This window comes from Colius striatus, chromosome 1 (assembly GCF_028858725.1).
Source record: "Colius striatus isolate bColStr4 chromosome 1, bColStr4.1.hap1, whole genome shotgun sequence".
Lineage (NCBI taxonomy): Eukaryota > Metazoa > Chordata > Aves > Coliiformes > Coliidae > Colius > Colius striatus.
This window is the reverse complement of record NC_084759.1, coordinates 146,432,825-146,460,344: the sequence shown is the minus strand read 5'-3', so window position 1 is coordinate 146,460,344 and position 27,520 is coordinate 146,432,825. Positions and strand designations below refer to the sequence as shown.

The window sequence follows — 27,520 nt, the reverse complement described above, 5'->3', positions numbered from 1 at the left end:
AGGGAAAATATGTGAAACAGCCAGGCATTGAGTGAAACTGCCTTGAAGCCCAGACCAGACCAGTCCCTTAACCTTTACAACTGTCTCCTCCTCTTTCTCTGTTTGGAAATGAATTTAATCAAAGTGAATAGGAGTTGCTAAGAAACCAGACAAGTTCTTGAATTTGTTTGAATTCCCACTCTGCTTCTAAGCCTTTGCTCTGAGAAGGATGATGTGAGCCTACATAAAACACTACTGGCTCTGTAGAAAGCTGCTCTTTTCTCTTTGTAGTTAAGACTCTAGTTTACCACTTCTTAGCTCTTTATTTTGTTGAACTGCTTGTTTCCTTCTACACACTGGCAAAAAACAGGTTGTTCATCTGCCTGTAACTGCCTTGTAAATTTCTCCTTTTGATCTTTAAGGTTGGAGGTGGTAGTGGCTGAGCCTGCATTTTATCAGGAGTTTTGGAAATTAAAAGGTTGTCCACCTCTAAATTCTCTCTAGTTTGTTACTCCTCATCCTTCCCCCTGCTCCACCATGATTTCAGCCCAGCATTGACAATGAGTTGGTGAACTCTTCCAGTTCCATTCCTGCATCTCAACTTTTTGCTCCAACACCCTGGCTCATGCATGAAACATCAGGATTTTCCATGCAAACTCCTGGGCAAGGAGTTTTAGCTTCACACAGTCCTATCATTACTAAATTACTTGTTTAAATTTTACCTGACCTTTGTTATCATCTTAGGACCATCTATATGCACAAGATGATTAGGAAAGTAACCCATAGTCTGGGAAAACAGGTATCCACTCTGGCATGTGAGACCACCCAGGTGAGAAGATGTCTGCATGGTGAGTAGTGTATTTTGAAACAGTTCCTGAGTAGAAAAGGTTTCTCTCATCTGAATGCAGCAGGGGACTTGCTGGCAGCGTTCTGGGAGCAAAGCAGAGAGCAATAATAGTCTTGATGCAGAACAGCCTTACATTGAGTTACTGTGGTATCCTCAGTGTTTCCATTCTTATAAAACATATTCTTTGGGCATGGTTGCAGGGCTCAGTTAATTCATAGTAATGTTAATTTAAAGTCATGTTACTGGAGCCAATGATAACACAGCTGCAAAAGTGGTGGCAGAGGAGAACTCAGTGCTGATGACGATGACAATTATTATTCATATTAACAGTAGAGATATTTGTAAATTCTTCACTTACTTAAAACACAGTTATTCCTGAATTTGCCCCAAAGAACAGCTGAAGAGGGGAATACATTTATCATGGTTATGATAATTTGCCTTTTATAAGACAGCTCAGTTGTCACTGCAAATACCCACACAAATAATTCAACTTTCTGTGTTTATCCTCAGGTGCTTATTTCAAGATTCATCCCTCTGTACAGGAAGCCCTGGTGGAGGGGAGGCCAGTTGTAGCCTTGGAAAGCACCATCATTACTCATGGCATGGCCTATCCTCAGAATCTGAGGTGGTGGATTTTGATGCTTCTCTTTCAACAAAGTTGTAAGAATGAGGCATATAAGTGGTGAATTGGTATCAGTATTCTTGGTCAGCCCAAAACCCTTGCAAGAGCAAATGGAAATGACTCAGGTTGCGAGGCATGCAGAATATGAGCTCTGGTGTAAACCAATTAGATCTGGACTTCTAAGGAAAGCAGAACCATGACACATATTGGGTATCTGTTTATCTCCTTATCTAACACCTTAAATGTCTGGTTTCCATTAAAATGTGTCAGCAGATAATGTTATCACTTGCTCAAAGACAGAGCTACCAGTATTTCTGGCTGCATAGTTTGTGCAGACATTGAAAACACTCTGCAGTATTTTCTTTTGGTCTACCTTTTGTGATGCAAAATGCACTAGAAGACATTAGTGAAATCTGTTCCTTTACACTACTAAGAGCAGCTACTGTGAGAGCTGCTGGTCCCTCACTGCCTTGCATAGAAAATAAAACCCACCTCTGCCATTTATTTATTGATGTTCAGTAGACTTGCGTTTCACTGAGTTACAGTGCCAGAAATCATTTTACTCTCCTCTCCATCCTTGCTTCCAGAAAACACAGGAAGCTTTTGCTATTGATTTTCCATCTTTTTGTTCCCCAATATTCTCTCTTAAAAGGAAGTTGTAAAAATTTGTGTTTGGGGAGGAGATAGTTTCAGTAATTAAAGATTGCCTTGCAAATGTACAGATAGCCCAGAAAGGAAGAAGAAACTGCTCTTAAAAAAGATAGTGTACGAATAATCAACTCTCAAACCTACAAAGCTTAGAAAAAAACAATCTGTAGTCTTAGCACGTGCTCATGCTGTAGCTTTTTGACGTTGTTACTCTATATCTAAGTGCTTGCACTGTGAAAAATATAGCCAAGTCTTCTGGGCAGAGCTTGAATCAACTGGGGTCTCTGTGAAGTTCCATGATCTCAAAGAAACTCTAGGCAGTAGATGCAGAAAGGTCCTGTTATGAAAGGATCCCTGTTTTCAGTAGTGTGTTGTACAACCAGATACGCTTGCAGAACAAGTGATTTTTTTTTTCTCAGAAATGAAGCACAGAGCTTGGACGTTGTTGTCCTGAAAATGGGAGATTTGCACTTCTGCAAATTCAAGTGCAAAGTCTTCTGTCATTAGGAAGATACAGAAGAGCAACTGGGTTTAGCTGAAATCCCAAGAACTGCACACAACTGGAAACTGGGCATGATGGCCATCAAATATTCTCATCCAATTGTTTGCCTTGCTAATTTTGTGAATGTTGTCCCGTCTTTTTCTAGCATGGCCAGAGAGGTGGAAGAAATTGTAACAACAAATGGAGCAGTGCCAGCCACTGTAGGTATTTTAAGGGGTCGAATCCATGTGGGACTCAGAGATGAGGAACTTGAGTTCCTGGCAAGCAGTAAAAACGTACTTAAAGTGTCTCAGAGAGATCTTCCTTTCGTCCTCAGCCAGGTATGGTATCCAGACTTTCTATTGTGGTGTTTTCTACACAGCAATTTTTTCCAGCTTTAGGCCAGGTGGCTTTAAGCATCTTGAAAAAAATAATGTATTGCTAAGCTCAAATGCTGTCCTATCTAGAGTCAAAATACAACAGAGTAAGGGAAGAGCGGCCATGAAACGGGGCTCCTGAGAAGTCATTCTGGGTTAGCTGGCAAGCCATGAGCACTTGGCTAAGAATATCCTTATTGGCATGATAGGGCATCATCATGTTACATGTAAACTATGTGACACACAGGCCAGCCTGAGCTTAAGGTGACACTAGCTGCCCATGAAGCCTTCTGATTGGAAAGCCCTAGAGAACAAGTCCTTTGCTATTACCAGTGCAAGAATGGCTCACATGGCAGACGTGATGATTCCTCTGTGTTTTTGCCTAATAGAATATTTGTATCAGAATTTAACTTGTCAACTGGTGACACTCAACAGACTGTTGTGACATTGCTGTGTGTCAGACCATTCTCCTTGTCACCCTGAGTGCTGACTGTGACTGGGTGTCCCCTGACAGGGCCTGTCTGGTGGCACTACCGTATCTGGAACAATGATTGCTGCCCACAGAGCAGGAATCCCCGTGTTTGTGACGGGCGGCATAGGAGGTGTCCATCGGGGAGGAGAGAGCAGTAAGAAAGTCAATACATTCTACTTTTCTTTATGGTGCTACTGCTTTGCTTAATTCCAGCTTTTCCCCTTTTCCCAGTCTGTCCTGCAGCAACTGTCTGTTCAGAAAAGTAAAGTTATCCTTCTTCTTGACCATACTACATTTTTTTTTCTTCCCAGTATCTCCTTTCCAGAAGCTTCAAAATGTTCCTCTTGAGAAGTGGTCAGTTGTTAAGAGGGCAGAAGTTTCTCTTTGTCCTTTGCTTACATGGGGTTATGTAGATATTGTTGGCTGGTGCAACAGGAGCTGACTGTACCTCTTCCACTTTGTAACAGCTGGATAACCTGATACTGGCTACCAAGCACAGTGTTGTTATTGGCTCTCTCAGCTGAGGAAGAGAGTCTCTCCACCAAAGAGACCTGGGCCCTGGTCTGCTTTAGAGGTTCATGCTCCTCTCTGGAAAATGGCCCAGCCTTGGCAGTGTAGTTTGTAACTTCTAAGTACATTCTTTCTTCTTAGTCACATATATTCCTAGGGTAGCCCTTCTGGATGCCATCCCTTTCAGACAAGGTGTGAATTCCAGACCCGGGAGTTTCCTGAGGTCAGCAAAGCTCCTGTGGTGCCCTTTTTGTTTTCTTTTGCCAGTGATGTCAATACTAAAATCAAAATCTACTGAAATTATATTCAATCTCCTTGAACTTTGTCCTTGCTTTATAACACCTTCTCCTTTCTTTTACTGAATTGTTGTGTGCTGTTTTTCCATGTGACCAAAGGGCCGAGAGGTACAGTGCAAGGCTGCACCTCTGCCCTAAGCCATATGCCTTCTTTTGGTCAATATCTCATTCAGTCTCAACAACTAAAGACAAGATCTGAACCTGTAATATTTATTTGTGGATTTAAGCAGTTAGAAAAGCAAGCAGTGGCATCCCAGGCAGATATGGCTTTTTTAAGAGGGCAGATCACAGCCTGGAGTACAACACAATCACTCACACAAGGGCTGCCTGTCTCTTGACAGCTCTGGATGTGAGTGCTGACTTGACAGAGCTAGGACGAACTCCAGTTGCGGTGGTATCTGCAGGAGTCAAGTCTATCCTTGATATTGGCAGGACACTGGAATATCTGGTAAGTATCATGGGCTGCTGAGTCTGAAAACAGATAAAGTTGTGCTTTGTGTATGGAATGCCTGGTGGTATTTGGGCTAGGTATTAAGCCTTAGATTTTTAGAAGTCACTACTGAGAGGATGTGAAGGCATGTTTACAATTCTCTAGTCCTGGGGCTGTAGAAGCACTGGGCTGCTCCCTAACGTACATCTCTCTATGCACAAAGGGCTGTTCCAGCAGCTATTCCAAGTGAGGCCATAGGCAGCACTATCCATGCTCTCTTTCTTTGGCCTTAGACTTGCCTTTCTGGGACAGTGTTCTGGAACTGATGGATCAGGCAAGCTAGATCCATCAAACAATAAAATTGGGTTTTGTATGTTGGAAGCCACCAGGGCCAGCACTTCAGGTGACAGCCAACATCAATACTTCTCAATCCCAAACAGAACCCGTTTATATTCCTGGCAGCTCATGACATACCCTCAGATTACAGGTTGTTATCTTGGCCTCAGTATTGTGCCAATGGCAGCTGCCTGGCTTCTGATCAGCTCTGAGCACAAGCAAAAGCTGTGACACGTCTCCTGTGTCTCAGTAAGACAGATTCCTAACCAGTTACCATGTCTGACTCTGCTTTGAAAAATGTTGGGGATAGAATAGAACAGGACAGAGTGAGATATATAAAAAATAACCAAACCTCATGCTAAAGAAAGACAGTTTCTAGCTGCATAGGAAGAAAAGGTCCCATTCTTTTGGTGGGCCCTCTTTCCCTCCACTGATCACCTGCTTGTCTTGCCTCTGCTGCTGCAGGAAACTCAGGGAGTCTGCGTAGCTGCCTTTGGGGAGTCAAGGGAATTCCCAGCCTTCTTCTCACGCCAGAGTGGCTTCCAGGCACCGTATCATGTTCGGAACGAAGAAGAGGCAGCTGAACTCATTGGTGTGTTTCAGAAGAGAAAGGCCCATGTGGAGCCTTGGAAAAGAGGGACACAAAAACCACCTTGGATGAGGCACTTTCTTTTTTAATTTAGAGAAGAGTCTGCCCCAAATCACAAGCCATCCCAACTCCCCCATTCCCTGCTTCAGTGCCTTGAAAATAAAGTAGCAAGGAAGTTCAATCTTTACAATACGTATTCTAGTTAGCTGCAGCCACCTTGGTGAAGGTTGAGGGAAGTCATATGTTAATGCATTTACAAAAACAGCTTCTAGGCCTTCAGAAGTGGAATCACTCTTCTGGAACATGTTTCTTATGAGGAAAGGCTGTGGGGCCCTGGGGATGTTTAGTCTGGAAAAGAGAAGACTGAGGGGGGAACCTCACTAGCACTTACAAGTACATAAAGAGTGGCTATCAGAAGGATGGGGTGACACTTTTTTCTGTAGTGTCCAGAGAGAAGACTAGGAGTAATAGACATGAGCTGGAACACAAAAAAATCCATTTAAACACAAGGGAAAACTTGTTTTTTGTGAGGCTGACTGACCCTGGCACAGGCTGCCCAGGGAAGGTGTGATGTATCCTTCTCTGGAGGTTTCCAACCACTCCTGAAGGCACTCCTGCATGATCTGATCAAGGTGGACCTGCTTTAGCAAGGAGTAGGACTAGATGATCTCTAGAGGTTCCTTCCAACCCCTACCATTCTGGAATTCTTTAAAAAAAATTAGTTTTGTCCCTTATATTGTACAGATTCAAAAGAAACAGGCAGATGTCAATTGACTGGTAGCTGGAAAAGACTCTGCCATTGGGTCAGCTAAAAGCAGAAGCTCCAGCTCTGTGGATTCCTTCACCTCATGCAAACTCTGGTCTGTCCTTTTCCTTCATCATTTGATTTATGCAAAAAGAGAACCACTAATGCTGTGTCTGTCCTCTCCCAGGCAGTGCTCTGGGGCTAGGTCTGAGCAGCGGGGTGCTGATAGCAGTGCCCTGTCCCCAGGAGAATGCTGCCTCAGGCCAGGTCATCGAAGAGGCCATCCAGCAATCTCTCAGTGAAGCCAGGTGAGAAGCAACCTAAGCCCGATCTTTTGGTCACCCTGTGGTCTTTGGGAAATAAGTGACTTTGAGAACACTGCTGCAGGGTCTGTAGCACAGCTTTACCTTGGGCACAGTTGAACCCACAACATGATTTCAACTGTAGTTTTACCTAACCTGAAACTTGTTTACAGGACTTTTTATGGTATGTGGTAATGGAGACAAATTATCTGCTAGCAGCAGTGATTCTCCTTGGATGCAATTTCATCTCAATCCTTCTCATCTGCAGGCATTTTCTTTACATTTGCAGGTCCAAAGGGATCACAGGCAAAGAACTGACTCCTTTTATGTTACAGAAGCTCAATGAATTAACTGATGGGAAATCCCTGGACTCCAGTATCCTTTTACTGAATGCATGTGTGGGGAGGGAAGTACTCCAGTGTACTTCACATCTTTTCTGGTGGTGCCTGGTAGAAAACACTGACACTGGTGTTTTCTAGACTGTTTTTGACAGTTTAGCAAGGAGCAAACACTTCTAATATCTGCAGATGGGAGCATAGTGACTGCATCCTTCTTTTTCAGGAGCACCTGTCCTCCTCTACTTGCATTAAAAGTTGAAGGCTGGCACAGACAGCAGGTGGTCCAGAACTTGTATCTGATTCCTGGGCTTGCCTGCTCCATGGTGGAGTATCAGGACACTGGTGTCTGTAGTGGGGTTGCAGACTGGAATGTACTTGGGCTTCCCAGAGCATGGGAATGTACATCACACTTTCTTACCCAACTCTTCATGCAGGTGCAGGGCATGAGAAACTTGGAAGGAAAACACCCTGGGTGAGGAGAAATCCTCTTACACAGAAAAGAGAAACTCAGATCTACTGTCTGGGATTCCAGTGTAGTATCTGGGAGAACTGGGTTCACATCCAGGCTCTGCTGCCAGTCCTCTCGGAGGGGCAGATTGGGAAAGGCATTTTTGGACATTAGAGCTGTTTGCAGCCACAAAGTGGGGCTTTCAAAGCCTCTGATACTCTGCTTCTTGTGAAATTGCTAATAATAATTAAAAAAAAAAGACAGTAGAGATGTGGCAAAAGTCTCAGCAGCATCTCCTTCTGAAAAAGCTGGCTAAGATCCTCTGAGGCTTTTTGATTCTTGGCTCTCATGTAAACACTTCACATTCTCTTTCCTCTATGAAGCCTTTGCTTCATATCTGTCAAATGGAGGTGACAGGTTTCCTCTCTGTGGACACAGGGGAGGGAAGGTGAAAGAAATATAAAAATGTAGGGTGTTCTTGCAGTATTGTAGCCTAATAGATGTGCTCCCAATGGATGATGGGGATCAAATCCAGCAAGTCTCAGAGCACGTATTTTCTGCTTTCTCACTCTAGGCAGTCCCTTCGTAGGCCTCTGACAGGTCGGTCTTGCTGCTGGTTTTTTTTTCCTCAAACAAATGCCAAACAGACCTTGCTCTGATCCAGAACAATGCCAAAGTGGGCAGCTGCATTGCAGTGGCCCTGAGCAAACTACAGAGAGCCAGAAGGAAAGGGAACCTGCCTCGGAGAAAGCACGCAACTCCACCTCAGCCAGTGAGTCCCCTGCTGCCCTCCGTATAATGCCTCTCTGCTGACAGCACAGGATAGATTTATATCTGTTACCAAAAGTAAAAGGTGACTCAGCCAGAGACCAATCTTTCTCTTTCACACTGGCAGGCATTCTCTCTTTAGTATTTGTAATTCTTCTCAGATAAATATGCTCCCTTCCTCCCTCTATTCACATTTCCAGGAAACAAACACTGACAGTGGCTTAATCCCATTAAGTCTTCAACTATCAAATCCATTAAAACTTTAATCACCTTTTCACCTTTTGATGTGCTCTTAATGCCAAGGAACTTGTAACTATAGGAGCAGACCTGGAAGAGGGTGGAGGGAGATATTTTGAGCTGCTGAGCCGTACAGGTTTTATAAATATTCCTTTTTTGTTGCCCCCCCTGCTTCTGATTGCAAGAATTACAAGAGGCAGAGCATATCCCAAACAAGCTCCATTATAACCCTAATACTCTATTCACTATCTTTTGTGTGTGCCACATAATTTATAGAAAATCTATTTTAGGTAGTCTTTAGAGAGATGAGAAAAAATTCTAAACCCCATTTGCAGTAGGATTTGTCAACATAAAAGAGGGCAGAGACTCTGGAGGCAATAACCCAGCATTTGATGTGATGAGCAAAACCAGCTGTATGTCCCCAAAGAATCTGGAAACTTCCTGTTTATGGAGCTGTGCTGGTTTTTTGTCTTTGTAGGACAATAAGACAGCGATTCATGAAGTGTCACTGGGCACAGCAATTTCTCCTGGGGGTTTGCAAGAAATGGCTGCCTTTTTCTGCCCAGTTTTTCCTATTTTATTTGCTTTTTATTTTTTTTTTTCATTTACACAGCAGTGCTTAAATGTTTCTGAGGTTTCATACGTCAGAAATTGTCCCAAGAGAGATGGCTTCAAGGGCACTGACGTGACCAGGCCCATGTAACTTCTTACATTACTCTATCACCGCTTGAGGAAACACCAGCACCCATGTTACTGTGTACACAGTAATGTGTACACAGTGTACACGGTAACATCTCTCTTGCCATGCTGGGGCTGCCTGGGAGCAGGCATCATTCAGAAAGCCACGTGTAGAAGACATTTTGATTCTTTTTGATGGGGATTGCACAGGCCTGTGTTCAGCCATCCCAAACAAGCACAGGATTTCACACTGTAATTGGATAGCTATCAAGAGAATGGGGAAAGTGGTTAGTAAAAGTAAACTGGAAAACTTCTTCCTCAAGTCCTTCCAATCACTTTTTACTTCTTTCTTCCCTCTTAAAGGTGGTGATTGGAGGTACCAACGTTGACTTTATAGCCAAGGCGCAGAACCCTGTCATCCTGGTACTGTATCTATGGCAGTTTTCTTAGTTTCTCATAGTGACAGGACAAGGGGTAATGGGCATAATCTGGAATGCAAAAAGTTCCACTTAAACATATGGAAAAACTATTTTCTGTGAGGGTGAGGGAGCCCTGGCACAGGCTGCCCAGAGAGGGTGTGGAGTCTCCTGTTCTGGAGGTTTCCAAACCCACCTGGACTCGTTCCTGTGTGACCTGATCAAGGTGAACCTGCTTTAGCAGGGGGGTTGGACTGGATGATCTCTAAAGGTCCCTTCCAACCCTTACCATCCTGTGATTCTATGATTCTTAGCATTACTGCCATTTCCAGCTATTTTTACAGGAGTACCAAGCCAAAGGAGGGAGAGGGGGAAGGTGATATCCATGCAGAAAATGCATATGTCTGTATGCACACACATGCCCAAACCTGGGCGGTGTAGTGCTGCATATTTAGTGTGTTGTCTAGGTGGGTGATGCTGTGCCACATACTAATCTACACTGTTCTCATGCTGAAAGTCACTATGCCTGCCACTCAAGACAGAGACACAGCAATCTATCACCCTTACAGTCTCCACATGACTCTTAACTTCCACAGTCATATCAAAGTGCTTTGTGCCTATTCGGCTGTTCTCTGATGCCATAAACACAAAGAGTTCGTTTAGCAGCAGAGCTGCCCAGGACATTCTCAAAGCATGTATAGAAAGAGGTAGAAGCAATGGGTAAGGACCCTGCCTGTGCTATGACAACCTCTAATTCAAGGATAGACCCTACAGGGAGGAAATGCTCAGGTAAGAGCCACCTCTGTCTGCATGGGACTGTCTTAGCTATGGAAAGCTACACGAATAGGAGCAAGAATCTCTGTGCAAAGTACCCACAGAGTCAGCAAACCTTTGAGAAAAGTAGTACTGACATACTTACAGCTAAACAAGACAGGCAATTTCCTCACCCATAAAGGATTTGAGTCACATACACACACACACAAAAGATTGCTTTTAAAAAATGTAACATTTTAAAATGTTACCAGCCTTTCTCCCTCCCAGTTTGGTTTGACCAAGAAACAACCAAGAAGCTCAAAGAGTACAGACCTGGGACTTCCCCATGCAAATGACAGCCCTTTGCATGGCCTATATGATTTTTGTTGAGCTATATGAAGTACTACAGATTGAGGTGATGAAGATTGCTCAAAAGTTGTTGGTGTCTTAAATTATTCTATGCTGATGGCTGAGGTGAGAGATTCTTGTTGTCAGATGTGGTAGCCTGTGAAGACCTCTCAGTCAGATAGGGAAAGGCATGCTGGGGAAGCTGTCATTAAGGAAGCTGGCTATTCAACAACATAGAGGCAGAAGCCAACCAGTGTGATAGAGGCCAAGGGTGACACATGCTGTGGCATCAGCTGTGAAGGCTTGCAAAACCAAAAGTTCAACTGCTTCAGCTGTGATCTAACTGATAACATACATTCCCCAACCTCAGGTCTCAGGACAATGAGCTCAGTTGTGTTCCAGGGCGGGCAGCCACCCCTTGGCATGTCAAACAAAAGTGCAAAACCCTGGACCACCCATGGTATGATGAGGAGTCAAAGGCAACTGTAAACCCCAATGAGAACAGCTGATGGGGAGAACAGGAAAAGGGAGCTTTTAACGTTGCATGAAGCAGAGAGGCATTAGCTGCCCTTCTGTATAGCAGTGAGCCCTAGAGCTCCATCATGGCAAGTACTCAAATGCCAAGCTGCAGGAGGATTTGGGAGCTGACAGCCAAAACACTCCTGGCACAGAAGAAAAGTCACTCTCAACACCATTGCTTTGTTTTGGCTTTTCAAAACAGTTTTTTTCAAAGGGCTCAGCAGCCAGCAGGTCCCACCCTTATACATGCTGGATTGGTTGCAGAGCACTGAGGTACCACTCACACTTCAGCAAGAAAGCAGCTGTATTCCCTTCTGGTTTAAATTCCCACATGGCTTTCAAGACTGTTCAGAAGCAAAGTGCTATATAAGTAACCACCTGACCTGCTGAGAAGGACACATGATCTTGTTCAGAGAAAAGTGCAGGAAGAAGCATTATGGTTGTAACTCTCTTAGGATACCCAGAAGTTGAGCAGCATCTCATTTTACATTAGGAATTCAAACTTCTTAGGACATGGAAGAAGGCCCCTGAAACATTGCCGGAAAGCATCAGCCCAGTCTTAAATCACCTCAGCAAGTCCATTTTCATCTAATTTCTTCCATCTCAGCCAAACCCACCTGAACACAATGTCTAAGAGACACCTGAGTACTGTTCAGACTCAGGAGTTACCAGCTGAGCTGGCAAGGTGCAATGAGAGCCATTTTCTTTCTCTTCCAAAGCAGGCTGAAAATTTCTCTTACTGTACCCACCTGCTACTTTAAAGAGCAATTTAGCATCTACATTTCTTTAGGCCCCATGGGGTTGTACAACAGTAGAGGTCACCCACAGCTGGATCCTCAAGTGGGAGGCTGGTGCATCTGCTGTTAGGGCAAGGCTTGGCATAGAAACCCCTAAAACTCTGCCTTTGGGTTATGCGGGGGACTAAAGGAGATGAGCATCCCAGACAAGGAAAGATGCTCATGAGTACTTTCAACATTCCTGCAGGCATGAGTCTTGAAAACCAGATAGTGTAACTGCATAAAACAGTGTGTGTGCTCATTACTGATGGCAGCTAGTGCCTTCTTTTCATATTGAAATTGAGGCCAGTGTTCAAAGCCATCTTGACTTGCCTAAACAAGCATCCTTGCTTTTTACTTGGACTGGGGTTTTCTTTTGGCTTTTGTTTTGTTTTCTTTTCCTTTGGCTGCCTCTATTATGGATAGTGAGCTTCAGAGTTAAAATAGCCAAGCTTACTGCTTTCAAAATCTGCAACACTCGACAAGAGATAGTTGCCAATGGAAATACTCTCATTCCCAGTAGATCCAGTGGCAACTCCCAGGGAGCATCAGCAAATGTAACAGAGGGGCATTTGGGTTAACGAGGAATGATAAGTAGCAGAATGATGGACAGAGGCCATAGGTTGCTTGTATGCAGGCAGTTCTGCTCAGGTGGTCTGAGCAGTTCAGGGCTTGGAGGACTGCCAGGTAGAAATGCAAAGGCACAAAGGATTAACACCAAGTCTTACAGATTTACAGAACTGGAGAGAGTCAGCGCAAAAAAACCCACCCCATCATGGAGATGATAAGAGAGTGGTAAAAGAGAACTGGGAAAGCAGCTTCTTACAGTTAAAGGGCCAGATGCAGGAGATAGCATTGTGTACAAAGGACAGATGTACAGCTTCACAGAGGCAAAGAAGGGTCCTTGGGGAGCTTCAGCATGAATTTTGAGAACACCAAAGTCCAGTGACAGGTGAGAAGCAGGGTATTTCTTACTGTGTGATAGCAATACATTTGCATAGTGGTGTTTACAAGCAAGAAAAATGTGTATGTGCAGGGGAATTCTGCTGCACCTGGGCTAGTGAGGGGCAGAGAGTGTCTGGGACAGGAGCTGCTGTGTATGAGCATGTACATGCTTCAGCGTTTGACACACAAATGTTCAACATACTCTTGAAAGCTCTGAATTATCCAGAACTGTGAAGATCATTATGACTGCCAGTGGCAAGCTGTCTTCACAAATGGAAAGTATTTTTTTCAGGATTTCATGAAACAAGAGCTCTAAAACCTTGTTTTAAAGGCAAGAGAAGCTGATAACCACACAGATGGAGAAGGGTGCTTTTGATGAGGGAGATATTTGGGAAGAGAAAGGCAAGTGAAATTCAGAGACTGAAACAGATCCTTCTATGATTATAGCACAGAGGCAGTACAGACAAAAGTAACAAATCTCACTTTTCCTTAAAAGAGGAAAATAAAGAAATAAATAGATAAATAAATAAATAAATAGCTCCCCAAAACTGCTTAAGTGAGAGATCTATGTGATCTGGAAGGCAGCTGCAAAGCCCATCACGTCTGGAGTCCCAGCACTGTTGTGAGCCCATAAATTCAGAGGGCTGTTAGCATCAGCTAAAACACTCATCACTGTTGTTCTAAGGGGTCTTTGCAGACAAGACCAAACCAGCAATGCATGAGGAAGTCAAGCAGATCTCCCCTCCTATGAAGCAAGCCTTTGTCATCAAGACTGCAGTCTGTAGATGGCTGTAGAAGCTTGCATTGCCCTCAGTCTTGTATCTAGATGCCTTCTGTTCCCTCTAATTGCTGACCTATGTTTCAGCAACATCAATTTGACTTCATACATTACTGGAGACATTGCATCTATGGCAAGCAGCCCTCCCACTTTTGCCAATTAACCATTTATTCTTCCAGGGTGGTGGGCAAACAAACGCTGGAAGAGTGAGACGAACCTTTGGCGGCGTTGGAAGAAACTTGGCAGGTGCCTAGTGCTTGGGTTTGCCTCTGGAAGCATGCCAGCTGTGATTTGTCCTTTGGTATTCCTTCAACAGCAGGAGCTCTTGAATGCTGTTAAGATCTGGGACACATTAGGCAATATCCCAGTGGGCAAGCTGCCTGGAAACAGCAAGGGCCATTCCAAGAAGAGCAGAGGGAGTCAGGTTCAGGAAAAGAAAAGTCCACAAATACAAAGTTAACTTGAATATAGCACAGCAACCCCAGATCAAAGCTAAATGAGCCCCAGTGATCTCCCAGGACTACTGAACAATCCTGGCCCTCAGTGTTGAATTTGTGACAGGTTATTGTCTCAGGAGAACTATGTTTTGAGCAAGAATTTAAAAGAAACAAGCTTATTCAAAGATGAACACCCATGCACCATAGATAAGAACTATGGCACAGGAATTACTCTAGAAGAGAAAGGACTACAGTCCTTGGCAACAGGAAAGGATCACACTGCACCAGGTGCTCCACCACAAGCAGCAGCAGACCAGTGTTTGGGTGTTGAAATTAGAAGGGGCAGATTACAAAACAGCTTTAGGACTATTCCATCTTTTTGACCTTTCCCAAATCTTCCTGACACAAATTTGCTATCACTTCAGATCACAAATGGAGAAGCTTGAGAGGAAAAAAAAAAAGAACAAACCAGCCATGCCACTCACTGAGGTATAATTTGTGTTAACTTGGAGGGGGGAAGGGTTTCCCACAAATCCATTCAGGTTCAGTGGTTCTAATAAGACGGCATGGTGGGAACAGCAGTGTGGGAAGGCAGGCCAGCAGGAAAGGCCGTGCACAGAAGCAATGTGGGAAAGCCTATGTGCCTGTGATGGTAAAGGAGGTGATGCCAGGGAACTGCAAAAGTTTCTTCCTCTTTCTTCTCATTTTCTCCATTTTCAGGTGTTCCAAACAATCCAGAGAATTCAGAGTGATGGTATAGGGTGCAGACATAGAACATCCCACTGAACCCCAGCCAGTTATTTGCAGCGAGTTGTTTGTGGCCGTGTCCTCTTGAACATCCTTCTAGACAAGGATTGATGGATGTAAAGTTTCCCAGGACAGGACTTTCCTAGAAACACTCATCCTAGACAAGCTGTCACTATGTTCACAGCACCCCTAATGCATTTACTAACGTCTTTTGTTTCCATTTGCTTTTTAGACTGTTTAAGCCGTCTTGGCCAGACTCCTCTCTTTTTGTCAGCTGTGGGGAAGGATGAGCATTCAGAGTCCATCCTGCAATACTGTCACCACATGGTACGTTGCACAGTAGTGGCACCTCAGAGCATGAAAGTGATGATGGTACTTAGAAAGGTCTTCTCAATCCCATCAGACATAATGAGCCACCTTCCTTCAGGCTAAGAGTAGGAATAATTCAATGCTCCTTTTGTTATAGTTAGAAGGCAACAGGTCACTCCCCAAAACAAACACAGGCTAGATATAAGGGCCCTTTGGAGTCTGAACTATGGGGTCTGGGAGTAAGCTCCAGGGAGTAAGTTCAGAGGAAGAGGGTCACATACACCCCAAACTGTGCACCAGAGGAATACTTGGCTTAAGCAGGAGCTTGTCCACCGAGGTCAGGGAGCAAGGAGCAGCAGGAGCTACCTGGAGGGAATGAGGCAGAGCATCACCACCTCAGCAGAGAGCAGAGGAAGTCAGAAGGGCAACCCTAGCCTGGGGCATCAGGCACCTCCATGGTGCAGAGGCAGGGCTGAAGGCAGGCCAGGAGTGCCCTGGAATTCCTGGGAGAGGCTGGTCAGGGACATTAAGGCCAATTAGTATCTCTGGTATCCAAATATTCACAGAATCACACAATCTCAAGGGTTGGAAGGGACCTCAAAAGACCATCTAGTCCAACCCCCCTGCCAGAGCAGGACCACCTAGAGTAGGTCACACAGGAACTTGTCCAGCTGGGTTTTGAATGTCTCCAGAGAAGGAGACTCCACAACCCATCTGGGCAGCCTGTTCCAGTGCTCCATCACCCTCAGAGTGAAAAGTTTTTCCTTGTGTTTCTTTGGAGCCTCTTACGTTCCAGCTTCTACCCGTTGCCCCTTGTTCTATCATTGGCCATCACTGAGAAGAGCCTGGCTCCATCCTCCTGACACCTGCTCTTTACATATTTGTAAACATTAATAAGATCACCCCTCAGTCTCCTCCAAGCTAAAGAGCCCCAGCTTCCTCAGCCTTTCATCATAAGGGAGATGCTCCACTCCATCATGTTTGCGGCCCTGAGCTGAACTCTCTCCAGCAGCTCCTTGTCCTATCTGAGCAACTTAGTAAAACAAAGCAATAAAAACATGAACTCTTTTATAGTTTATAAAGGCTTCATAGCAGCAGGTCTGTAATCCCTCCTCTATCCAGCACAGCATAGTTTGTGCCATCAAAGTGAGCAGTCTCCTAAGAGAAAAATGGTCTTGCTGGCCAGCTGCCAAGCAATTTGCCTGTGACAAACACATCACCACCAGCACCAGAGAGGACCCTTCCCTTACAACCTGCAGCTTCCCTGGGGACTGCTGGGGCAGATGCATTTCTCCATCCACCTGTCTATTCCAATAGTCTAAGCAGACTAAGACTAATAGTCTAAGAATAGTCTAAGCAGACTATTCACAAGACCCACAGAGGAAGGATACCTCGCAGCGGCATCTGCGACACTGCTATAAAAACGTCTCCCAGGCTGCCCTCAGGGTCAGGCCATGCAGCCAGTGAGGTGGCTAATGTACGGTGTGCCAGCGGGTTGGTGGTCCAGCCAGCTGGCATGGGGCCTATGGGGATGGGTAGCTGGAGCAGGCAACGCTGCAGACCACTTACAACAGAGACACAGCCTATGGAACTGCATGGCACAGGCCTGTCTCTCATTGACTAAATGACTTTATTAACCTTTTGGCAATTCATAGAATCCTAAAATTGTTTTGACTGGAAAAGACCTTTAAGATCATCAAGTCCAGCCACTAAACTTACACTGCCAAGCTCATCACTAAACCACGTCCCTCAGCACCTCCTCTACACAGCTTTTAAATGTCTCCAGGGATGGTGACTCCTGTCACCACTCCTATGACTGGTCTGTGCCAGTGTCTAACAACTCTCTCAGTGATTCTTCCTAATCTCCAATCTAAACCTTACCTGGAGCAACGTGAGGCCACTACCTCTTGTCCTATCACTTATTTGTTGCATTGCAAATATTAAAAGAAATAGCCATCTGCCAGCACCATCTGGACTGAGATACCTCTGAAATGTTGCTTATCTCCAGGGAGAGGCAAGGCTGAAGGGAGAACAGCAAGCTGGGCTTACTGATTAGGTGGGCAGAGAGAAAGAATGATCCAAGTGTGCCAGGGAAGAGAAACATGCTCCGTGTGTAACTGTCCCACCTGTTTTAGGACATGAGCGCCGTCCTTCAGCTGGAGAAGAAGAGCACAGCCACTTATTGTGCTGTGATCACCGGCACTGGGGAGCTGAGCGTCGGCTTGGGAGATATGGACATCCACCAGCAGATAACAGAGCGATACGTACGCATACCGTCTGGTTTGTAAGCTTTTCCTTCAGAGAAGGAGCGTGAATGTGTGACAAAAGGCAACTGCTGAAGCTGTACGAGGAGGGAAGAGGGAACATGGGAGATCCTAAAGTTAACTCCAGACATTGGCCACTGAGACAGCAGCACGGCAAGCTACCAGAGCCCTCTCTTGCTGCTGACCAAGATGGAGTTTCTATCTGCTTCTGCTCCGTACAGTATCACCACTGCTGTCTTCCATGACATGTAAACCAGAATCTTACTCATTAACTAGTCACAGCTAGCCTGTCATTTTTGGCACCTTAAAGCCAGCAATAAATCCGGTTCACCTGCACAAATGGTATTTCTCCCTTTAGGGGAAACAACAAAAATGGACAGAGCACTGGTTAAAGCAAGTTTTCCCATTCCATTCCCTCCCTGCCACCCCTGTTGTTGGTATCAACAGGCACTGTTGCTCAGCACATCCAAACCTTCAAAATGTCAGGGCTAAGGAAAGCAGTGATTAAGGACTGATTCAGTTAAAGCCTCATCCGTGTACCCTCCTCCTCTACTTGTTCTTTTGTCCTCAGAACAAAAGCGTGTGCTTCATGACTGACAGCAAAATGGCAGTTAAGTGCAATTCACTTACCAGTGGGATCCCCAGGTGGTAGAGCCCTCCTAGGGAAAAATGTGGTCATTTCTCCCACTTCCACCCCTACCCTGCCTCTCCCAAGACTTGGCACAGAAAAACATTACCTGACAGATTAATTCTCCTGAGCTTTATGAAGCAATTGTGGCCAGTGGAAACTCTGAACCAATCTCCTGCTGCAAAGTGTGCTCTGGCAGCCCTTCTTTCTACCAGGATTAGTAGAGGCATGGGAAGGATGCTGCAGTGTGCTGTAGCCCTGGCCTGGTGTTTGGGCAGTGCCTGTGCAGCCTCAGGGAGCCAAAGGAGGGAATGGCAGCTCCCCATTCTGCTGTTCCACCATCCTCCATCTCTATGTGACTCAGTAGGACATGGGAGTGAAATGCTCTGATGAACAACCTGTCTTAGGAGGCATTGTGCACAGAAGGCAGCCAAATGGCGTGTACAGTGAGCCAAGGCATAGTCAAGCCAGTCAGTCCTACAGTGGCATTAAATTTCAGCATTCCTTTTCCTGTAAGTCTCTGACTGACTTATGGGTAACAGAGTTGCCTAAAAAGACCAGCAGCTGTCTTTTTCTGCTGGAGGGGCCCTACCACTTGAGGCCAGCTCTTGAGTAGGGGAAGGAGAAGGGGAGGAGATGAAGTAAAAGGAAAAATCAGTTTTCCTTAGGGAATCGCTCTTAGAATCATAGAATAATTTTGGTTGGAAAAGACCTTTAAGACCATCAAGTCCAACCACTAACCTCACACTGCTAAGCCCATCACTAAACCATGTCCCTCAGCTACATGGCTTTTAAATATCCCCAGGGATGGTGACTCCACCACCTCCTTGGGCAGCCCATTCCAGTGATTCACAGTCCTCTTGGTGAAAAAGCTTTTCCTAATCTCCAATATAAATCTCCTCTGGTACAACTTGAGGCCATTTTTCCTGTCATTCATTACTTGGGAGAAGAGATTGAGCCCCATCTCACTCCAACCTCCGTTCAGGTAGTTGAGAGTGATCATGTCTCCCCTCAGACTCATCTTCTCCAGATTAAACACCCCCACCTCCTTCAGCTGCTCCTCATCAGACATTTTCTAGACCCTCCACCAGCTTTGTTGCCTGTAGCTAAGGGCTTTGATATGAGAAACCTACCTGCCAAACCTGACCAGCAATTGTTTTGTCCCTCTGCAATGACTCAAGCTGTCTCTACTCTGTGTCCTGGACTTTCACTAGGTATCCCAGTTCAAGGAGAACCTGTGCCAGGCCCCACTGGTTTGCATTGATGGAAATGTGCCACTTTCCACTATTGAATACATCTGCCAACTAGCTGGAGAGCATCAGCTAGCAGGTAAGAACTCACTCAGGTTGGGCCCCACAGCCCCTAACAAACAGGGCCTATGCCAAGGCACTGGGGCACCCGGAGCACTCCCCAGTGCTGATGGCTGTCATTGTGACTGCCCGACACGCTGTGTTATGCAGCACTCCTCTCTGCACTTTGCTGCTCTGTTTCAGGTGGATGAAATGTTTCTGCTTTCTCTGAGGTTTTCTCACTCTGCAGCTAAATCACATTTCCTGTAGTGTATGTGCTGTGGCCCTTGGGCACTGCCAGAAAGCCAGGGAAAGCTGTGTTCTTTCCTTTCATCTCAAGGCAAGCACAAATGTGAGTTTCTGCTAGTCTGAGCAGCAATATAGTCTGCTTCTCAGAATAAGTGCTAAAGGAATTTCTGAGAGTATTTCTCTCTCACTTCCCATAAAATACATACCCCTCTCCTCTGATATGATGGGGACCCTTCACAAGGCCTCCTAAACCTTTGGAGTTATGACTTCATTTTTAAAGGCAAGAAGGAGATAATGTACTTAAAACCTGGCAGAAGCTAACGGGAGTAACAAAACTGAAGTCTGATTTTGTCATCCTAGAGCCAGAAGAAACTGTCTCATTTTGCTGAGCACCAGAAAGAAAACCTTGGGACACCTGGTCCCAATAAGTGGGGGAAAGAGTATTTGAGTTTCTAATAGATGACAAGTATAACTCCAGTTGTGCAGATTGTTCTAAGTCCTCTACACTGCATCCTGCTCTGACATAGAGATGAACCACTAATTAACTAACCAATTGCAATATTGTTTTGAAGTGTGCTATGAGCCAACAGATGTGAACAAGGCCTCTAAGCCATTCCTCTCAGACAGCTGGAAAGCTCTCACGTACATCTCCCCCAACCTGCAAGAGCTAAGAGCAATAAATCGGACCCTCGGGAACCCTCTGCCAGCAGGTATTGAATACTCTGAAGGGTCAGTCACACTTTCAGATAGCCTAGATCCTTTCAGATAGCCTAGATCCCAGAGAAGAGCACTTCCCACTCCAGTCACCATTTCAAGCAATCGGGTTACAACACATTGGGGATTCGTAACCTTCTGTGTCGGTTGTACGGCCCAGGCCGGACTGATGATCCATCAGAGAGCACAGCAGGCTTGGGATGGCTCCTTGTCCAAAACCAGAGATCCCCTTTGCCTCACTTCATTAGATAAATAGGGATAATTCCTGGTTTGTAAACATGTCTCTGAAGCATCATGCTCTGAGGGCAGCTGTCCCAACAGCACCACCCTTTGCAGAAGTTAAATACCCCACCACACGCAGATGGCATTACAACAGAGTCGAGGTAAGGAAGTTGTGCTTCAGGTCAGTGTTTTGATCTCTATAGACACAGGTTTCGGGGTGGTTTCCTCAGCATAGGATAGGGGTACAGTATAGAAGTCAGACAGAGAATTATTCTATGTTTCCTATGATTTTAAAGAAAAACAAAAAAAGTATCAACCAAATTTCAGAAGTGCTCATAAATACCAGTGGTGATGCTTAAAAAGAGGTTGCTGGCCCATAAAAAGGACAGTGGAGGACCTTTAAAGTTAAATCCCAGTTTTTCCTCCCTGCCATCTGAAGAGCTGCCATCCAGGCTGGAGGATGTTGTCCGGACAACAGTGGCCCTGGCCCGCCCTTTGCTGGCCCACCTGAGCTGTGTGGTGGTGACCCTCGGCGCTCACGGCGTCCTCCTGTGTGGCACGAGCCTGGGGGGAAGAGTCTCGCTTAGGCCAGGAGCCCACAGACAGGTAAGGGCACAGAAAACAGGCTGCTGCTTTCTTTCTGGGACCCTATTGCAGCATGGCTGTATCTGGTGGCGTGGCTGCAGGCCTGGGAAACGTGGCATCACTGCTGGCAAATGTTATGTGTTTGGAGGGAGTGGAATACACAGCTCTGAAAGAAAATCAGGTTTTTCTGACCATATAGTGCTGGTTTATAGTCAGCTAGTTCTAAATGTGCTTACCGTGACTTTCATGAGTGCAAGCTTGGTTTTCAGGAAGCTTCATTTAAATCCATGATCTCTGTCAAAGTGTGAAAAAAGGTGATTGGGGGTTTTCTGGGGAGGTGGCAGGGGCAAGTGGTGAGGGGGCATCAGTGCGGTTCTGGATGGCACCAGTCACAGCGGGCCTTATCAGCTTGGGCTCTTCCCACTCCCTTCCTTTCTTTCCCCCAGCAGACCGCTGCTGCCAGCTTCTGTGCCACCCACTACCCAGCCATCCACATCAGCAAGGAGGAGATAGTCAATGTCTCCGGAGCTGGCGACAGGTATAGTGCTCACTGCTTTGCCTCCCCTGCCTGAACATGGAAGGGCCAGAATCAGGTCTCTCAAATTCTCTTCAAAGGCAGAGGACATTGTGCTGCTTGAGGAGCAGACAGTAGGGACGCGCATGAACAGGACCGGTTATTGTGATTCCGTGCAAAGCTTGCTAAAAATGTCCCCCTGAGCATCTTGGAAGGCAGCCTTGCTTTTATTGGTTTTGCTTTTCTTTAAGATCCAAGCCTTTCATGGCAATCTAGGAGTTCTGAATTAGTCCGGGCTGAGCTGCTAAAAGCAAAGCAAACCACTTTACATCAAAGCTGGCTTACTAACTGACTGCTTTGCTTCCACACATCTCCGACAGCAGTGGGAGTACCACTCAGTAGCTAAAATTGCCCTGTAAAAGCATTTCATCAGGTTCTGCATTTGCCTCTGGCAATAGCTCCTGCTTCAAAAGAGCCTGCTGTACAGTTCTCCTAGCTGCTCGCACAGCACTGCACAGAGGGAATGACGGGTGTCATCCCTAGCCCCACCAGTCACTTCTCAGGCTGTCAGAGGAATATTTTGTTATGCTCCTTGTTAACTTGTCAAACCATATGTAGCAGTCAGGATTTTTGTCTTCTTGCTTTGTATGCAACGATGATTGATTCTGTCCTTTCTTTGCCTTGGGCTACACCAAAAGGCTGTAGGCGACATGTATTTCCTTCTATTTTTCTACTCTTACCTACCAACAACTCAACATAGCAACACTTTTTTTATTTCACTAGTGGGCAGGCTGAAAAGTCCTTTAAAAAAAAAACAAAACCCTTACATCCTCCTCAGTATTTGCATTAAGATCAATCAATGACTCCTCACTCAGCTAGTTAACCCATTTAACAGCAGGACCCACTCCTTCTGTACCAAATAACCTGTGAGATGAGTTGTCTGCGACTGTAAGCTGGTCTTTTGCAAAGGAGGCCACTTTGTTGCTTGGAGCAGTACCATCAGAGGAACAGGGGCTGGGAGGAACTTGGTGAGATTGGCCTGTTCTAAGGGAAGCTCAGCTTTGCTCAATACTTCTAGATGTGCCCAACCTCTGCCAACCTCTCTAGGGACACAAACCCTCTCTCTGCACCATCTGCTCTGTACATGACTACCCTTTACTTAAGAAGGACAGTGTTTTTCTAGTGTACATCCTCTTTAGGATTTACTTTCCCTTTTAAAAAGCTTAATTTAAGAGAAGGGCAAACGAGAGATAAAGTGTGTCACTGACAAACACCTCCTCTGAGTTACATTGGAGTGCTTTGAAGTTTGGTTTCCTTTCTAAAACTACCTGAAAACTAAAAGCCCATTACTGGTCCCATTCCTGAAGTAGTAGGTCTGGAAATCCCATTCCCCAGTGTCCTCAAGTCCATGTGGGAATGTTCACAGTCCTCTTGCTCATCCAGGGATCTCCTTCCTGATAACCCTGGCTGCTCTGCTGGGCTGCAGAAATCACTGCTCTACAGATTAAGAGTGCCAAAACAGGCTGGAAATGCTGGGACACTACATTGATGTACATGCTATCTCAATATCAACAAATAAAGTCACCCAGAGCCAGGCTGTTGGCACTTTCAAGGGTCACAGAATCACAGAATGGTAGGGTTGGAAGGGACCTTTACAGATCATCCAGTCCAACTCCTCTGCCGAAGCAGGTCCACCTAGATCAGATCGCATAGGAATGTGTCCAGGTGGGTTCTGAAGACCTCCAGAGAAGGAGACTCCACACCCTCCCTGGGCAGCCTGTGCCAGGGCTCCCTCACCTAAACAGTGAAATAGTTCTTCCTTATGTTTAAATGGAACTTTCTGTGTTCCAGCTTCATCCCATTACCCCTTGTCCTGTCACTAGATACAAGAGAAAAAGGTGATGCCCCAACCTGCTGACATCCACCATCTAGATACTTGTAAATATTAATGAGGTCCCTTGCAGTCACCTCTTATCCAGGCTATGCAGCAATGCACAAGCCAAGACTGTGTAAAGTGCTCTGTGTATGTGTGTGTGTGTGTGTCTGCCACGGCAACACCACACTGCCTGCCTGCACACGGCATTGCTAGGGGATTCTCCCCCAAATATTTACCCTCAACCTCGAGTTGCCGAGAGATTGAACGTGTATGGAGATGATAATCTCCTGTGCCTTTGTTATGGATCAAAAGGTGCTGAGGTAATTCGAGCATAAAAGAAAAAAGTGATCTTTTTCCTTTCCCCATGGATTTGCTCATTAATCCCTTCCAAGCCCTACCATTCTATGATTCTGTGATCCTCTCTGCCATCACATTTTCCTGTCCTTGCTTCTTCCTCTCAAATGTCATAATCTTCTCCTTTCTCTTTCACTTCTCCTTTGTCCTTTCCAAGCATCATCACATCACCATGTTTAGCTATGAACAGGAGTTGTTCCAAGTCAATCACAAACACCACCCTGCACGTAGCTGTGCCTCAACAGAGCCTTCCCCTGCAAGCCATGCAGATAGCAAAGCCACTCTCTTCTCCCAACGGCCACCTCGGTGCCTTCTGAGGACATGGGCTGACCGCTGCCGTTCCAAGCACTCACATCATCTTTACTGGGAAATCTCAAACAGAAAACCACAGCCAAAGTTTACAAAAATCTGAATCCAAAATAATTTCGGCTTTGGATTTCTCTTTCCAGCTGCACCTGTTACCCCATCCACATATATATAGAAACTCTACCTCTCTTTTCATCCATCCCTTCCAATAGGAGGGAGAGAGGTGGGAATGTAACAAGGCACCAACAAGTAACAAAATAATTAGAAAGCAAGGGACAAAGAGATTCATCCCTTCTTAGACTTCTTTCTTTTCTCCTTCCTCACCTGGGAAACTGGAGAGAATAGAAAACACGGTGGAATGGGAAAGTACCTCAACTCCTCAGAAGCAAATAAAAAGCAAATAAATAGCACTGTTTGTCACTCAAAAATGAAGATAAATCTAAAAAGCAAAACCTTTTCATTATAACTTCACTTCCCCTATATGACACACTCTGCTCTGTAACTGTTCTGGATTCAAATGAGTGCTCCTGCAAATCAGCGGCAAAATTCCTGTGGGCAAAGATCTTCCCCCAGTGATCAAAACTGACTTTCTTTCTCTCTACAGCTTAATGGCAGGAATCCTTGCAGGGATGCTTGCTGAACATGACACAGACACCTGTGTCCGGATGGGTCTGCTTGCTGCAAGCTTATCTCTCCGTGCCTACGAGCCCATTTCCCCAGAAATCAGCACTTCCAGTGTCAGCCAGGAGCAGGTCAAGAGCAGGAGCTGGCCAGAGGTGAAGGTATGGAATATAGACTAGAGCACCATGGCTTTCTCACCCACCACCTCCTCATACTCTCAAGCATTGCTACTTCCAGGAACAGGGCTGTATTTTTGAGCTTTGAGCTCCAAAGCTGTCTGCTGACCAGAGGACTTGGCTTTTTGGTGGACACTACGTTTTGGGAAGTGAAGGGTCAGTGGAGTGCATTTGGTGACAACTTGTATTGCACTGTTCACATCTGCTGTTGCTTCTTCTCTTTTTTAAAATCGTTGTTTTATTGTGTAGATTACAGCAACCACAGCTTGGGATTTTCTGTCTACTGCCTGATGATAGTTTATCACACCTCCCCATCTAAGGGGAACACTCATCTGTTGTGGTTTTGTGAAAACCATCAGAGAAAGAGGCCCCAACCCAGGGGGAGCTTCTTTGTAAAGAAAAGCTGGTCTTTTAGACCTCCTGCCTCCCTGAACCTCCAGTCCTTCCAGATTTCCTGTTGAGGGAATGTTCCCTTCCTCCACCTTGTGTCACCGTTGTCTATTATGACGGTAGCTGCTCTATCTAAGCAAATGCTGCACGGTCTTGCTCTGCAGTCCAACACCCCTGGAAACAGGAAGCAAGACTAATCAAAGCCAGCCTTTAAAAGATGACTCAGACGGACTGCCCCTTGGTTTGCACACATTCATCTGATCTTGGGGCTTCCTTCCTCTTTAGCCCGGAGTGTCAAGAACAAACACCCCCCTTACCCACATACCTCACCACACCTTGCAGAGTTGGAGCAAGCCCCTCTCTCTCCATGTCTTCCCTTCTGACCACTTAGACAACCAGTGGGTACTTGACAGAGCAAATTAACAGCTATGAACTGTCTGGAAGTGATAACTGCATCCTACCCAAATGGTGTGTCACCAAAAAGCAAATGTCATCAGCCCGTCTCAGCAGCCAGAGAACAACTTTGAACACAAAGCATCTCTCCCTCAGCACCCTGCATGTGCAAATGTTGCCCTTTGTGGATGAGGAGATTGGACTTAGAGGAAAAAGCTTCTGGGGTTGATCCTCCCTGCCAGTAAGTGGAGCTAAATGGGGTGGTACTGGTGCTCAGGACTGTGATGACAATATTTTGGCCAAGAAAGTGCTGCTGGGGAGGTTGTGACACAGTGGAGCATCATCCCTTCTCCATCCAAGAGAGATGTCAGATATGGACAAGTATTACAAGGGCATCTCCTGTGGAAGCAGTGAGGAAAAGCAACCCCTCCCAACACATGATGCACACAGGATACAACTGTGGTCACTGCGGGCCATCAGCCAGCAGTTTAGTGGACATTGAAACTCATTAAAACTAATTTCCAGTGGAGCTGGGTCTTGGTGCTGTCTGGTTTTTGAACCTGACAGATGGCAAGCCTGGAGTATGGACTCACCCTTTGTTTAATACAGAGGTCACTCACTGGTGACGATGCTTTGCTGAGGAGCAGATCACTGGTACCTAATGTGACACAAATGCAAATCAAAGCTCAAACACAACACTCCTGTGTGAGCTCTGTTCTGTAGTCAGAAGAACTCGCACTGTAGTGGACACTGACATTCATTGGTTGTCTTCTCTCAACTCAGACCATTTTCACCAGGCTTGTTGCAACTCCTTACCTCTGAGCCTGCTGCTTTTCTATTCGGTTTGACTAAAACTGGGTGAAAAGCTGAGAAGGCACAAGGAGCAGGCTGGAGAACTGGCAAAGTTGTATCACAACAGCACTACCTCCTTAGGAAAACAAATGAAAATATAACAGCTGCCTATTCAAAGGGACTTGTTTTGATCTTACACATTCCTTCTCCCTCTCCCACACACAAACATTTACTGGCAGTCCTCTCTTCACAAACACCTTGCTTGTAAGTGTTGTTTAGCTCAGTCTGTACTCGCAGGCATACGCTTACCTGTCACCGTGCAGGGATGGGGTGCCTGTGCTGGGAGGGTGCTGGGGCATTTGGGAGCACAAAAGGGAGGGGGCTGGGGCCCATGTAAACAGCCAAGTCTGCTTGCAAGCAGGGAGGTGGGACACGGCAGGGCGGGGGAAAAGGGCTGTGCCCCTGAGGTAGGTCCCTGTACTATAAAAGTGACTTCAGCAGGATCCAGTGGTAGGGAAGAGAAGCAGCTCCACCTCTGCCTCCAACAGCATCGTCTGGGCAGGAGGACCCCAAGCTAAACCAGATCCCAAGGATGAAGAGCCCAGCGCTGATGGTCACTGCACTCCTGGTGCTGCTCTCCTCAGCTCCAGCACCATCTGAAGCACTGAGGGGCTGGGCTGGCACCCCAGAGAGGCAGCCGGGAGCTGGCAGCCACAGACAGTACCTTCAGCCACCTGAAGATGGAAGGGACAGCCTGCCTGGGCAGGGTTCAGAGGGCAGCCACCCCCTGGCCAGCTGGTGGGATCTGGTGGGAGAGGCCCCCCCTGGCTCCAGGTCCTTCAGCAAGGCCATGGCCAGGCCCCGCAAGCAGGGCCCCCCCAGCAAGCCCCAGAGCCTCCCGCCACAGCCCTCGCGAGACAGCAGGAGCCTGGGGCTGAGCCATCACCTGAAGGGCCACGGGAAGTTCAACGGGGACACGGTAAGCACGACCCACTCTCGGCCAGCGATGGGGAGGG

The 27,520-nt window shown here is 46.1% G+C and overlaps 1 protein-coding gene across 1 annotated transcript; it reads left to right on the top strand.

The window, feature by feature from the left end:
- The first annotated feature begins 742 nt into the window (after nt 1-742).
- Nucleotides 743-24,932, top strand: LOC104552982 (uncharacterized). The gene is made up of 18 exons (XM_010195450.2): nt 743-827; nt 1,337-1,451; nt 2,744-2,918; nt 3,469-3,580; nt 4,574-4,680; nt 5,464-5,590; nt 6,520-6,640; nt 6,924-7,009; nt 8,068-8,192; nt 9,467-9,526; nt 13,818-13,884; nt 15,055-15,149; nt 17,267-17,395; nt 19,238-19,352; nt 20,134-20,271; nt 20,937-21,103; nt 21,532-21,620; nt 24,737-24,932. Exons 1-18 carry the CDS (start codon nt 743-745, stop codon nt 24,930-24,932), a joined length of 2,109 nt encoding a protein of 702 aa, XP_010193752.2.
- Nucleotides 24,933-27,520: the final 2,588 nt, after the last annotated feature.

Excerpts from the sequence above, each read along its gene's own strand:
- LOC104552982 (XM_010195450.2), top strand. The coding sequence starts at position 743 with ATGATTAGGAAAGTAACCCATAGTCTGGGAAAACAGGTATCCACTCTG. Across the intron at positions 3,581-4,573 it reads CCATCGGGGAGGAGAGAGCA|CTCTGGATGTGAGTGCTGAC; the intron begins GTAAGAAAGTCA and ends GTCTCTTGACAG. Across the intron at positions 20,272-20,936 it reads CGGGAACCCTCTGCCAGCAG|AGCTGCCATCCAGGCTGGAG; the intron begins GTATTGAATACT and ends TGCCATCTGAAG.